Source organism: Cyanistes caeruleus, chromosome Z (genome assembly GCF_971803275.1).
Source record: "Cyanistes caeruleus chromosome Z, bCyaCae1.hap1.1, whole genome shotgun sequence".
Taxonomy (NCBI): Eukaryota; Metazoa; Chordata; class Aves; order Passeriformes; family Paridae; genus Cyanistes; species Cyanistes caeruleus.
The window spans coordinates 5846266-5857357 of NC_141732.1; the positions used below are offsets into that span (position 1 = coordinate 5846266).

Here is an 11092-nt window from a genome sequence, read left to right on the forward strand (position 1 = left end):
TTATTTTTTCTAACAGAAAAGGGTGAATTATGGATGCTAAATCTGAACCACAGTGCCTGTACAAATTGCAGGCCGCATGGCTCCTCAGGCTGCCTGAGAAAGTATCCTGGGAAAAATATGAAAAGGAATTAAAACAATTCTCAGGGACACTAAACAGCCTTACAGGTGTTGTTTTACAGCTTCTTGTTTCTCCTTGCAGGAGAGAGTCAGGGGGGCAAAGTGCCCCTGACCAATGATGGTAATGTAGCACTTTGCTAGCCAATAAGAGTTTCTTTTCTGTACCTTTCCACGTATCTGTCTATAAGACAGGCTGAAGCAATAAACGAAAGAATTCTCATGTTGTGACTCCCTTGAGAGTCCAGTGTCGTTCTTTCTAGCCGTTCCCAATCGGAACGACAGCTGTGGCCCAGCCTTGCTTGGGGCTGGGATTCTGCAGCCTCCATCCCTGTCCAGGAGCCACTGGGGTCCGGCCCAGCCTCTCCCAGGAGCACACGCCATGGGTGAGCAGGGCCGGCCTCACCAGAGCTCCATCACCTTCTGGGTCCAGAAGCCAAGAGAGAGGTTTCCCTAGCTTTATTTTCAAAAATGTAGATCTCACAGAGGCAGACCTAATTTCTAAATGGTTCAAAATGTTGTCACTTCTCAGCACTAGCCAGCTATTGACCTTTCCCAGGCACAGAAGGAGCTCCCAGCAGCTTCTTTCCGAGAAATCTCTTCCATAGGTGGTTTCTTCCTTCTCCAAATATCAATCAATGTGAAACCACCACAGGGATACAAATCCAAATGGCAGGAACCCAAATGCTCTGGAGTCACAGCTGAAGGCCTGCATCTGCACAGGATGTTTCGGCTGCCCCATCCCTCCACTGCTTGTACCTGCAAATGCCCTTTCTGCCTCAATTAGACATACAACACAGCTGGGCAACACCCAGCCAGTGAGCCAAATTCCAAAGGCAGTGCACTTTGGAGAGGATGACTGAAGAAGAGCCTTCCCCACTTGCAAAGCACACCAAAGAAGCCATGAATATCACTTTGCACCTTTAAGAGACAACTGATAACTGTGAAGGAAATGCTGAGCTTATTCACAGGGTAAGAAAGAAAGGAATCTTCCACGTGAGTTAAAATTTTAGAAATTTTATTGATTTATAGTCCTACTCTATAACCCTACTCTACAATCCTAGTCCACAATGCTACTCTATAACCCTACTCTACAATCCTAGTCTACAATCCTACTCTATAACCCTACCCTACAATCCTAGTCCACAATGCTACTCTATAACCCTACTCTACAATCCTAGTCTACAATCTGACTCTAACGCTAGTGTTGGAGTAAATGGTCCTGATGGGATTATCACAGTGTTTCCTCCTCCTTCCTCCTCTTCACGGAAATGATCAGCGGCACCAGGCTGGACACAGGCTCAGTTAATGTTACAAATGGATGCTGCCCAAAAGGGAAAAAAAGAAATAAACAAAACTCAATTAACCATGACTTTCCAAGCTCAATGCTTCACAGCCTCAATCAGGATTCCTCTGTGTCATGGAATTACTTTACCTTTAAGGGAGTCGGATTTGCTTGGAACTGCCTGGAGTCTTTTCTCCTGACCAATTATCGGTCATTGCTGAGAATTGACAGCAGTTTAGGCCATTGAAAAGTGGGATCAACTTGTGAAACCTACCTTAAAGTGTAAAACCAGAGCTCTCTTGGTTCTCTTTGTTTCCTGGCTGTGAAGGGTGGCAGAGCTCCAGAACTCCCGTTCCCTGCCCAGGCCATGCGGCCAGGTGGGGACGGGGCCGGGCCCAGCAGCTCCCAGCCTGGAGATGGGAGGGACCTGCGGAAGGTTTTCCTCGGGCCTGGGCCGGGCCGAGCCGAGCCCGATCTATGGCTCGGCTGCAGGTTTTGCTGTAACTAAATTCACTAGAAAGTGCCGAGTGAAGAAGGAGAGAGGCTCTGGACCTGCAGCAAGCAGAGACAGCCACACTCTCCAGAGCAGCTATGAAGAACCTTCCATCTCAGACAGCTCCAGCTCCTGTTCGGCAGAGATCACCGAACCATCTACAAAAGCCTGGGCAAGATTTTAACTCTTTCATTACCCAGATGAGACTTGCGGATTAATCTTTTTATTCAGAGAGAGAGAGAGAGAGTGATCAACATGAAAAGAGACTTTATAAACTACCAGTGACAGGAAAGAAAAGAAGCTTCAGAAGAGGTAGAGAATTTAGAAGATGCTTTAATTAAGCTGAAGTATCTTTCTGTTAAAACTATGGAGATGGACAATGAAGTCCTGAAAAGAACTCCTTTAATTCATGATACAGTATGTAGGGAGGAATAAAGTGTTCAAAGTGTAAATTTGAGTAAAAAGTAGAGTAATTATGGTATAGTGAAGTGCTGGGAGATTTGAAGCCTTGAGAGGCAATGAGAAAAACTGTTTTCTGGTGAAGCTCACAGAAACAGATGAAGAAGACTTTTTTGCCTTTCAATAACATCCTTAAAATGCCATGCCTAGACTCATGGCCCATACACACCTCAGAGTGAGGTGAAAATGGGAGGTGTGGGCTCTGATAACAGCAGCTCTGGGCAGCTGACATTAGGGCAATGGAAAACTATAACAAAAATAGTTTTCTTGTGAGAAACTCCATAAATTAACAGGAAGAAACTTCTGTTTCCCTACAAAGACTGGTGAAAAGACTGTAGCAAGAATTGGGACTGTTTTAACCACCAAAGTTCCAAGTTTTTTTTTGTCTCTGTTATCATGTGAACAAGGGAATAGTGGGTAGATGGGGATGAAAAGGTTTTTTCTGGAAGTTTATTCTGGTGTTCTTATTATTGTAGTTTGTCAATAAACTTTCTTTTTTTCCCTTTTTATGTTGTGTGCCTGTTTTGCTCTTGTTCTAATCCATATCTCACAGCAAGAAGTAAGTAATTTTCTTAGTTATTGGTTTAAAACCACGACAATGGGGGAGGAACCAGGAAGGTGGCAGTGTGTGCAAGGGCCGTTAGTGACATGGTGCAGCATGGTAACGGTGGAATGGAACGGTGGAATGGACAAGAGCTGGTGGTGACAAGACCACACCAGAGTGCTCGGTGCATGCAACGAGACAGGACACGCCAGAGCAGTGCTGTGAGGAGCCCCTGCACAGCACACTCATTTGTGTGTGACCCGGAGCTTCTCTGAGCCGTCATTCCTGCAGGTGACCTCAAGGCCAGACTGCAGGACTTGGTGACCTGTGGCCTTGCCGAGGCTTATCTTCTTAAGGTGACCTCGAGGGCAGACAGTGGGACTTGCTGCCTCGGAGCTTTTCTGAGGCATCGCCCATCCCTGCAGTCACTGCCCTTGAGACCAGGGCACAATCCTTGAGGAGGAGCCTCCTGTCCTTGTGGCAGGAGCCCTCAAGACCCGAGTGCAGGACTTGCTGTCCTGCAGTCTTGCCAGGACTTGAGTCTTGCAGTCTTGCCAGGACTTGAGTCTTGCAGGTGCCTTCCAGGCACGACTGCAGGACTCCCTGCCTCGGAGCTTTTCTAAAGGCATCTCTCTTGCAAGTACCATAAATCCAGGCACTGCCATGGAGCAGCGACCCCCAAGAGTTCCCAAGCTGGCCTGGGTGCAGGAGGAGGAAGAAGAAGAAGGCCCTGGAGCTGCCCCAGAGGTCGAGACTGAAGAGATGCAGGAATTCCAGCCGCTGGAGGAGGGTGAGTTGCAGAGTTTGGCCTTAGGGCTAGCGCCTGTTGCCAGCTTGGCCGCATCCCACTGCATGCTATGCCATCCCCTGGTGCTGTTCCTATGGAAAGGATGGGAGAGTGTTGGAGAAGATCTGGAGCAGCAACCCCCAAGAGTGCCCAAGGTAGCCTGGGTGGATGAGGAAGAGCAGGAGGAGGAGGAGGAGGAGGAGGAAGAAGGTCCTGGAGCTGCCCCAGAAGTGGAGACTGAAGAGGTGCAGGAGTTCCAGCCACTAGAGGAGGGTGAGTGGCAGAGCTGGGACAAAAGGCTGGTTGCCGCATCCCAACCCATTGCATCCCATTTCATCCCATCCCACCCTATCCTGTGGAGACACACCCAGGGACAGGACACAAGTGGGGCTGGGGCTGCCCCTCCAGCAGTGGCCGTGCTCCATCCCCTGGGGCATCTCGGGGCTGTACCTGCCTGGGGACAGCCCAGGGCTGGGCTGCGTTCTCTGGCCACTCCTGCAGCCCCTCAGCTCTGGCTGCTCTCGCTCTTTCCCAGATGCAGCCGTGGACCAGACACAAGAGCAGGACCTTGCCTGTGGCCTCTTCCACAAAACACCTGCACAGGTACCTGCAGCCATCCCCAACTGGGCTGGGCCTGCTGGCACTGCTCAGCTCAGCACCATGCTTGGAACACTCCATGCAATATCCCTCTCTTCCCACCCTTCTTTCTCCTACCCAACATGCAAATTCATCAAGCGCATTTGGCAGGAAGAGACCAGCGTCATGGGCACTGGGTCCATGGAAGATGGTGACGTCTACACCAGCGACACCAGTGCTGCCATGCTGGAATTCATTTTGGAGGAGGGTGTTTCCATTCCAGAGCAAGTAAGCAGCCTGTGGCCAGGGTTTGATCCTCCAGGGATCGCTTGGCCTCCCAAGCCACGCCTGCTGATCACTCTAAGCCTTTGAGGCCATTGCAGCGTGGTGACAAGGGAAGCACTTCTCTGGGGAAGCTGGGGGCATTCCTGACTCCCTCTGGCAGCTTTCCAAGTCTCCCCTTGTGCTTTCTCCAGGTACCTGCCATGGTGAGGTACATCCACCAGTGCCTCATGGCCAATGAGTCTGCTGACTCCAGGCTGGGCAGGACTCTGCTGGATCTGACCGAGGCACAGCCCGCTGACGTGGTCATTGCTCTCCTGCGTGTGGCCCCAACGTGTGACAGGTATGAGGCCCATGTGCCCAGAGGGCTCAGGGCTCCCCAGCCCATCAGCCTGCACAGCCTGGCCCAGGTGTCTGACCAACAGAGAGTTCCAGGGTCCTGTGTACCTGGGATCTTTCCCAGCCCTGCTCCATTGGCCCCTGAGCCTGCTGCCATGCCATGCCCCGTCAGGGCCCTGTCCCCACAGGGCTGGGTTGCCTGGGTGCCGCTGCCAGCGAGGGGCAGCGGGCAGAGGCAGAGCTGGCAGCCAGCTCAGCTCCCCCTGACACTGCTGCCCATGCCACGGGGATGTGTCTGAGATCCCCATGAGACAGAACTGTCACCCCACAGAGCTGCAGTGACCATGTGGAAGACCATCATGTGCTCGAGCAGGACTGTGGAGCCAGTGATGCAGATACTCCTCGATGTGCTGAGAACCTGGCCAGAGCACAGCAAGTGCACCTCTGATGGGGACAACACGGGTGTCTTTGCCCTGGCTGTGAGTTTCTGCAACTGGCCTTTGCTCACCCCATGGCTGACCGCCTCTCAAACAGCTCTGTTTCCTCCTTCCCCCACCGCATCTGCCTGCCTCAGGCACTGGGCTAAAACCTGGCCTAGGGACAGCTTCAGGGGCACCAGGCGTGGAGATCCCCAAGGCTTTCCCCTGGCCTTGCCCTGCCACGCTCAGGCCCTGCCACACAGATACCTTGGCACTGGGCACTATCCCTGGGTGCTTTGTCCTCTGCAGGCAACAGTGGTGATGTGGAAGTTCCTTCAGGTGCCCTGTGTCCCACGGGTAGTGAATGTGTATTTCCCCCGCCTCTTTGTGCATCTGCTCTTCCAAGTGTTCTTCAGCACTTTGGATATATCAGAGGATCTCAATGCCTTCTGGAAGGGATGCCAGGAGCAACACGGCCTTGCCACCAGCCCCAGCAGGTGCTCCATCCCAGACCTCCTGTCCCTGCCATGTCCCCAGGGCAGGAGCCAGTGCTCCCAGTATGACCTGGGCTTTGCTGTGCACACAGGTTTGCAGTGCAGACCCTGAAGTCCCTGCTCTGCCAAATGCGCTGTAATGAAGTGGTGTTGTCAATGGAACGCAAGTGTGGCTGGGACACGCTGCTCTGTGCCGACACCCACCACTATGCCGTGGGTCTGCTGGCCAGGTGAGACCCCTTCTCCCCACTGCCTCTGGCATTTGTGCCCTGTGCCCAGGTTGCCCTGTGTCTACAGTCCCCATTGTTGAGGGCCAAAGGGCCTCATCACCAAGGGATGACCAAGGAGACTGGAAAAGTCTGGGAGAGGAAGGCTCCCATGAGCAGTCACCTCCCAAAAGGCTCAGATCCCCTTGCAGGATCATGGTGAAAGATCAGGACTTTTCAGTCATTCCTGGGAGATGTTTGTCCCTCTGGCTCATAGACTTGGTTACTTTTTCACCCTGGCAGGGAGATATCCTGTGTCTCCAAACGCTTGTGTTCCCGGATTGCTCGCTACCTGCTCCGGGTTCTTAGCACACAGGAGGCACGCTGGGATCTGCCTGCCCTGGCATTCCTTGTGGAGGTGAGCCCCATGGCCAGAACTGCCTCCCTGCAGAGCTGTCTGCCACCTCTCTGCCCTCTCATAGCTGCAGTTGCCTGGGACAGTGCCCATGCCCTGGGCTGCCGCCTGGGCCCTGTTTCCTGTGTGGTTCCTGCTCCTGCCGGCTGGCTCCCCTGTCACTGTCCTGTGCCTTTCAGATCCTGGACTACCTGGACTTGAGTGAACGTGGTGCTAACAGGCTCCTGGAAATCTTCTCAAGGCACCTGAGTAGCGAGTGCAGGGACAAGCGTCATCTAGCACTCAGAGCCCTTTTCAAGCTCAGTGATGATTCCTCAATGGTGAGAAGTGGGCAGTGGCAGAAGCTGCACTGGGGAACAAAGTCACTTGGGCTCGGCTGGGCTTCAGGCACCGAGGCAGCTGCTGGCAGCTCTCTTGCCTCCCGCTTCAGCTGCCTGAGTGCTTTGGGACAGGCCTTTGGCCTCTTGGCCCTGTGGCAGCAGGGTGGCATTTCACAGACTTGTCTTCCACACAGAATGAAAAGATGTGGAGCCTGACTGAAAGGCTTGTGGAGCTCCTGCGGGACGCAGATGGAGAAATAGTTAGGATGACAATCATGGTACTCAGCTCTGTAGTCTTGGACAAGGAGATGCTGATACCCAGCCCCATCGCCCTGCAGCTGGCTGAGGTGCTCCCACCACTCTTTGACCACGTAAGGCTCTGTGCCCCCAGCCAAGGCCACTGGCTGCTGCCTGGACACTTGGTGCACCAGGCCTGTGCTCTGCTGAGCCCCGTGCCGACAGGGCTGAGGTTTTTTTCTCTTCCTTCCATATAGAATAATAGCCAGGTGCAGCTGGTGTCCATACTGCTCTTCCAAACATTGGTGATTGTTTTAGTTGAAATGGAAAAAGAAGCCCTGGAGACACAAATGTGCCAGAGCCTGCTGCCACTCTTCTTCCACTGCCATGACGAAAAGCAGCATGTAGCAGAGGTGAGGACTCCCGGGCTGCTGCTGTCACCCGGGGAGGGGGCTCGGCTGCCTCCTGCCCTGGCACCTTGCTGGCTGCAGCCTCCTGCAGGCCTTGGCACACGAATGCAGGTCCTGTGCCCTGGCTTGTGGGGCCATCTGCGGGTCTCTGCTGCTCTCCAGGCCTCTCAGAGAGCACTGCTTAGCATGGCCAAGTTCCTGAAGAAGAGAGATCTTGGAAATCCCGTGAAGAAGGAGAAACTGTGGAAGTTCGCTGAGGTCCTGGTAAGGACGGCCTGGAAGGCCCAGCCTTAGCCTGGAAAAGCCCCCTGTCCCCGGCGCTCGGTGTATGGGGCTGGCAGCTGCGCCCCTGCCCAGTGCCGCAGCCGGGGGCCGCACGGCTTCTTCTCCAGGCTCCTGTGGCCCCGAGCCGGCTGCCGATCGAGCCCCGAGCCACTGGGGCTGCGGGTCGGGCCGGCACCGCGGCTCCCCGGGCAGCAGCCGGCCCTCTGCCCCCTCCAGAGCCCGGCGCCAGCGGCTGCTGCCCGGTGCCTCAGGGCTGGGCGGCCACGGGAGGCCGGGGCCCAGCGCCCGGCCGAGGGGCAGAGCCCGCGCCAACCCTTCCCTCCTGCCGCTCTCTGCAGCTGGCACAGGACGAGAGCCGAGCGGCCGAGCACCTGCACCGGGCACTGCCATACCTGCAGAACCCACAGGAGCCCCTGCGAGCGGCAGCCATCAGGTTCATCGGTGAGCCACGAGCCCGGGCTCCCTCCCCGCCGCAGCTCGGCCCCGGCCCCGGCTGCTGCTGTCTCGGCAGCGGCCCCCGGGCCCGGCGCCCTGGAGCCCCGGCTGCTCTCGGGGCTGCTGCCGGCCTCTGGCAGCCGTGCTCTTGGGCTGAGTCAGGATGCGGCAAGGGCTGGGACTGAGCCCTGCCGGGGCGGGAGGGCGTGTGGCCCCAGGGCTGGCAGCGCCGCTGGCAGGGAGCTGTGCCGCCGGGGCCCTGACAGGCTCTGTGTTCCCAGGGATTGCCGGGCGGCTCCTGATGGGGCAGAAGAAAGAGCTGCAGCTCATTTACCAATGTGAGTGAGGGCAGCGGGCTGTCAGCGGGGCTGGAGGGGGGAGCTGCAAGTCCTGGCCTGGCTGCGGAGGGCTCTGCTCAATGTGCGGATGAGGGGCAGCGTGGGCAGAGCACACCGAGATTTCAGGGGCACGTGGGGTGTTCATGGTTGCAGCTTTGGCCTGTTCCCCTTGGTCCCTGCTCCCTCTTGGCCATGGCAAGAGCCAGCTGGGATGGCTCTGGCAGGGGGCTTTCCGGGGGCCCTTGCAGGTCTGGGATCTGTTTGTCTCTCTTCCAGCCCTTGAAGACACGATGGATGACAGCAGCCTGGAGGTCGGAAGCCTGGCAGTTCAGACGTTGTGCCTGCTGAGGGCAGGAGACCCCGCTCCGATCTCCACATTCCAGAGGCTGCGAGATCAGCTCCGCAGGGCATGGAGGTCACGGCCTCGTCTGTCAGACCTCAGCTGGCTGTGCTGCTGGACGTCTGCAGAGAGCTGATCTGTCTGCTGGGGCCACATGAGCAGGCAAAGATTTCCCTTTTTTTCAAGATTGTTCTTTTCTTCTTTTTGTTTTTCTTTAGTATATAAATATAGGATATGTTATGTTAGACAGACTCCCAGGAGCTTTCTTTTGCTGCCCATGGTGTACAGGGTATAGCGGAAGAGGGGGAAAAGGGCTTGTGCTCGGCAAGCTGCCCAGGCGTGGAATGGTGCGGGGAAAATGGCCAGAAACCCTTGGCTTCTGGTGTTTTTGCTGAAGGCACAAGCCCTGTCCCAGCCAGGATGTGGCATCTGTGTCCTTGTGTGTGTGCTGGTTGGTTTGCTGAGGGCTCTGTCATGATCTGCTAACAGGTGGACCTCGTGAGAGATTCGTTTGATCTCTCAGTGCAAAAGGACACAAAGGGATTTAATTTTAAATCACAGTAATGGTGCACTGCTGCCGGCGGGGTGGATGTCAGGGGTGCTGCGACCTTCCTGAAAAAGTGTCCTGAGAAGGATGGCTCTTGGTGGCACTGGCATGTCCCTCTCCTGGCCTGGCAAGTGATGACTTGCTAAGCAGCAGCTCCTTCCCAGGCAATGCAGGGAGAAAAAGGACTAGAGCTCTGGCCAGCAATTACCACAGAGAAATCAGCCTTTATTAGTGCAGGGCCCTCTGCCAAGGGGGCTAGCACAGCAGCTCCACTCAAGTGGGGAAAAAACAACAACAACAAAAAACAAAACAAAAACAAAAAAAAAACCAAACAAAAAAACCCAGGGTTTATATAGGGAAGGGGCGGGGGAAACTTGGATACAAGTAGCAGGGTGGAATGGCAGGGAAGAAAACCAATGGGGTACAAGAGTTTAACATGTAACACCAAAGGGTTTCTGGGAGAGACACTTTTCTCACTGGGAGGGCAAAGTGCCTGGCCTATGATGAAGATCTGCAGGGGATCACCAGCACCCGATTCTTTGGCCCCCACAGTGCACTTTTATTTTAGTGCCAACAACAGGAGTTAGAGCTGCTATGGTTTTTTGAAGGAGAATTGCTCTAGGTTTAAGTGATTCTGGAAGGCCTCAAATTAAAGGGCTCATCATTTCACAGGTAATTGCATTGGTGATTCATAACCAGTAGCTGATTTTCTGTCATATATCATTTGCAAGCAGGCAGCTTTGTGCATGTCTTCCAGTAGTTGGTCAGGGGTACCAACTATAGCTATAGGTCTCCTCTTTCCAAGGGGTTAAGCCCTGCTGCCCAATAAATTGCACGCTGAGTTAGGGACCACGGGTTACGTCTGTCTCCTGCTGTTGAGAAGACCCCATGTCCCCAGTACCCACTGGCTTCTTCACCTGTCAGTTGAATCTGATCTCCTCCAGTGAGAGATAATCACAATACATATTTTGTCTCTGACTCGTGAGGGAAATGCCTGTACGCCTTTTTCAACTTAGCCAATTCAGTGGCAGTGTACAGGATTTCTTCAGTGGTTGTATGCGGATCAATATCTTCATCATTGATATCATTATATTCTGTTTTGATTAAAGGTTTCCAGCTAGGACAGCAGTGCTCCCCACAATTTTTTATCGGTTAGTTCTTTTTGAGGGTAAATTTGATTAATGAGAGGGGTTTCTCTCTCCTCTATTTCTTTTGGTGGGCAAGCACACTTTGAATTTTTAACACATCTCTTTGGGCCGCTGGCAACAGGTGGATCTCATTCCTTTCTTCATCTAATTGTTTTTGCAAAATTTCAACCAGGTTTTGAAGGGAGTCTATAATAGTTCTTTCCTTGCTTCTTTGCTTAAAGCGAGTTTCTATAGCTTCTGTAAGACAAGCTCCCAAAACTGAGCAGAGTATATATTTTTGCCCAGTTTAAATTTTGTTTCATGTTGTAAGGAACATATTCTATCAATTACATTTCCCAAATTAAACCACTTATTAAGTGCACACTCTTCCCCTCCCAGAGAAGGTCTGGCACTGTGTTTAGCTAATAGGGCATAAAATGCAGCTTTAACTTCTCACTGCCATTTTCACTCATTTTTACAAAGGGAAAACCACTACAGGGAGGTATCAACTTAAGTTATGCACACACACAGCTTTTGCTGCATCACCCTTTGCTTCCCTGTGTGGGTGACTGTCGCCCTGAAAACTCCGCTTTGGAGCTTGTTGACATAGTTTCTAAAGAACTTTCCCAGGACAGTAACT

General features: G+C 53.5%; 1 protein-coding gene across 2 annotated transcripts; it reads left to right on the top strand.

Moving 5' to 3' along the window:
- The first annotated feature begins 2996 nt into the window (after nt 1-2996).
- LOC111946016 (maestro heat-like repeat-containing protein family member 7) lies at nt 2997-9023 on the top strand. Of its 2 annotated transcripts, none has more exons than XM_086867749.1 (16): nt 2997-3685; nt 3785-3955; nt 4218-4285; nt 4418-4546; nt 4735-4883; nt 5211-5358; nt 5608-5795; nt 5885-6022; nt 6302-6416; nt 6593-6733; nt 6928-7104; nt 7228-7383; nt 7543-7644; nt 8004-8106; nt 8382-8438; nt 8715-9023. In XM_086867749.1, exons 1-16 carry the CDS (start codon nt 3559-3561, stop codon nt 8912-8914), a joined length of 2169 nt encoding a protein of 722 aa, XP_086723875.1. In that variant the 5' UTR covers nt 2997-3558; the 3' UTR covers nt 8915-9023. The 2 variants fall into 2 exon arrangements, with proteins under 2 accessions (XP_086723875.1, XP_086723876.1); XM_086867750.1 differs by having other exon boundaries at nt 3010-3685; nt 4430-4546.
- The last annotated feature ends 2069 nt before the right edge of the window (nt 9024-11092 follow it).

What these genes read in the sequence shown, in the direction of transcription:
- LOC111946016 (XM_086867749.1), top strand. Translation starts at nt 3,559, where the DNA reads ATGGAGCAGCGACCCCCAAGAGTTCCCAAGCTGGCCTGGGTGCAGGAG. An exon ending in TCCACAAAACACCTGCACAG is followed by an intron (nt 4,286 to 4,417) that starts GTACCTGCAGCC and finishes AAATTCATCAAG; the next exon opens with CGCATTTGGCAGGAAGAGAC. An exon ending in GGCAGCCATCAGGTTCATCG is followed by an intron (nt 8,107 to 8,381) that starts GTGAGCCACGAG and finishes CTGTGTTCCCAG; the next exon opens with GGATTGCCGGGCGGCTCCTG.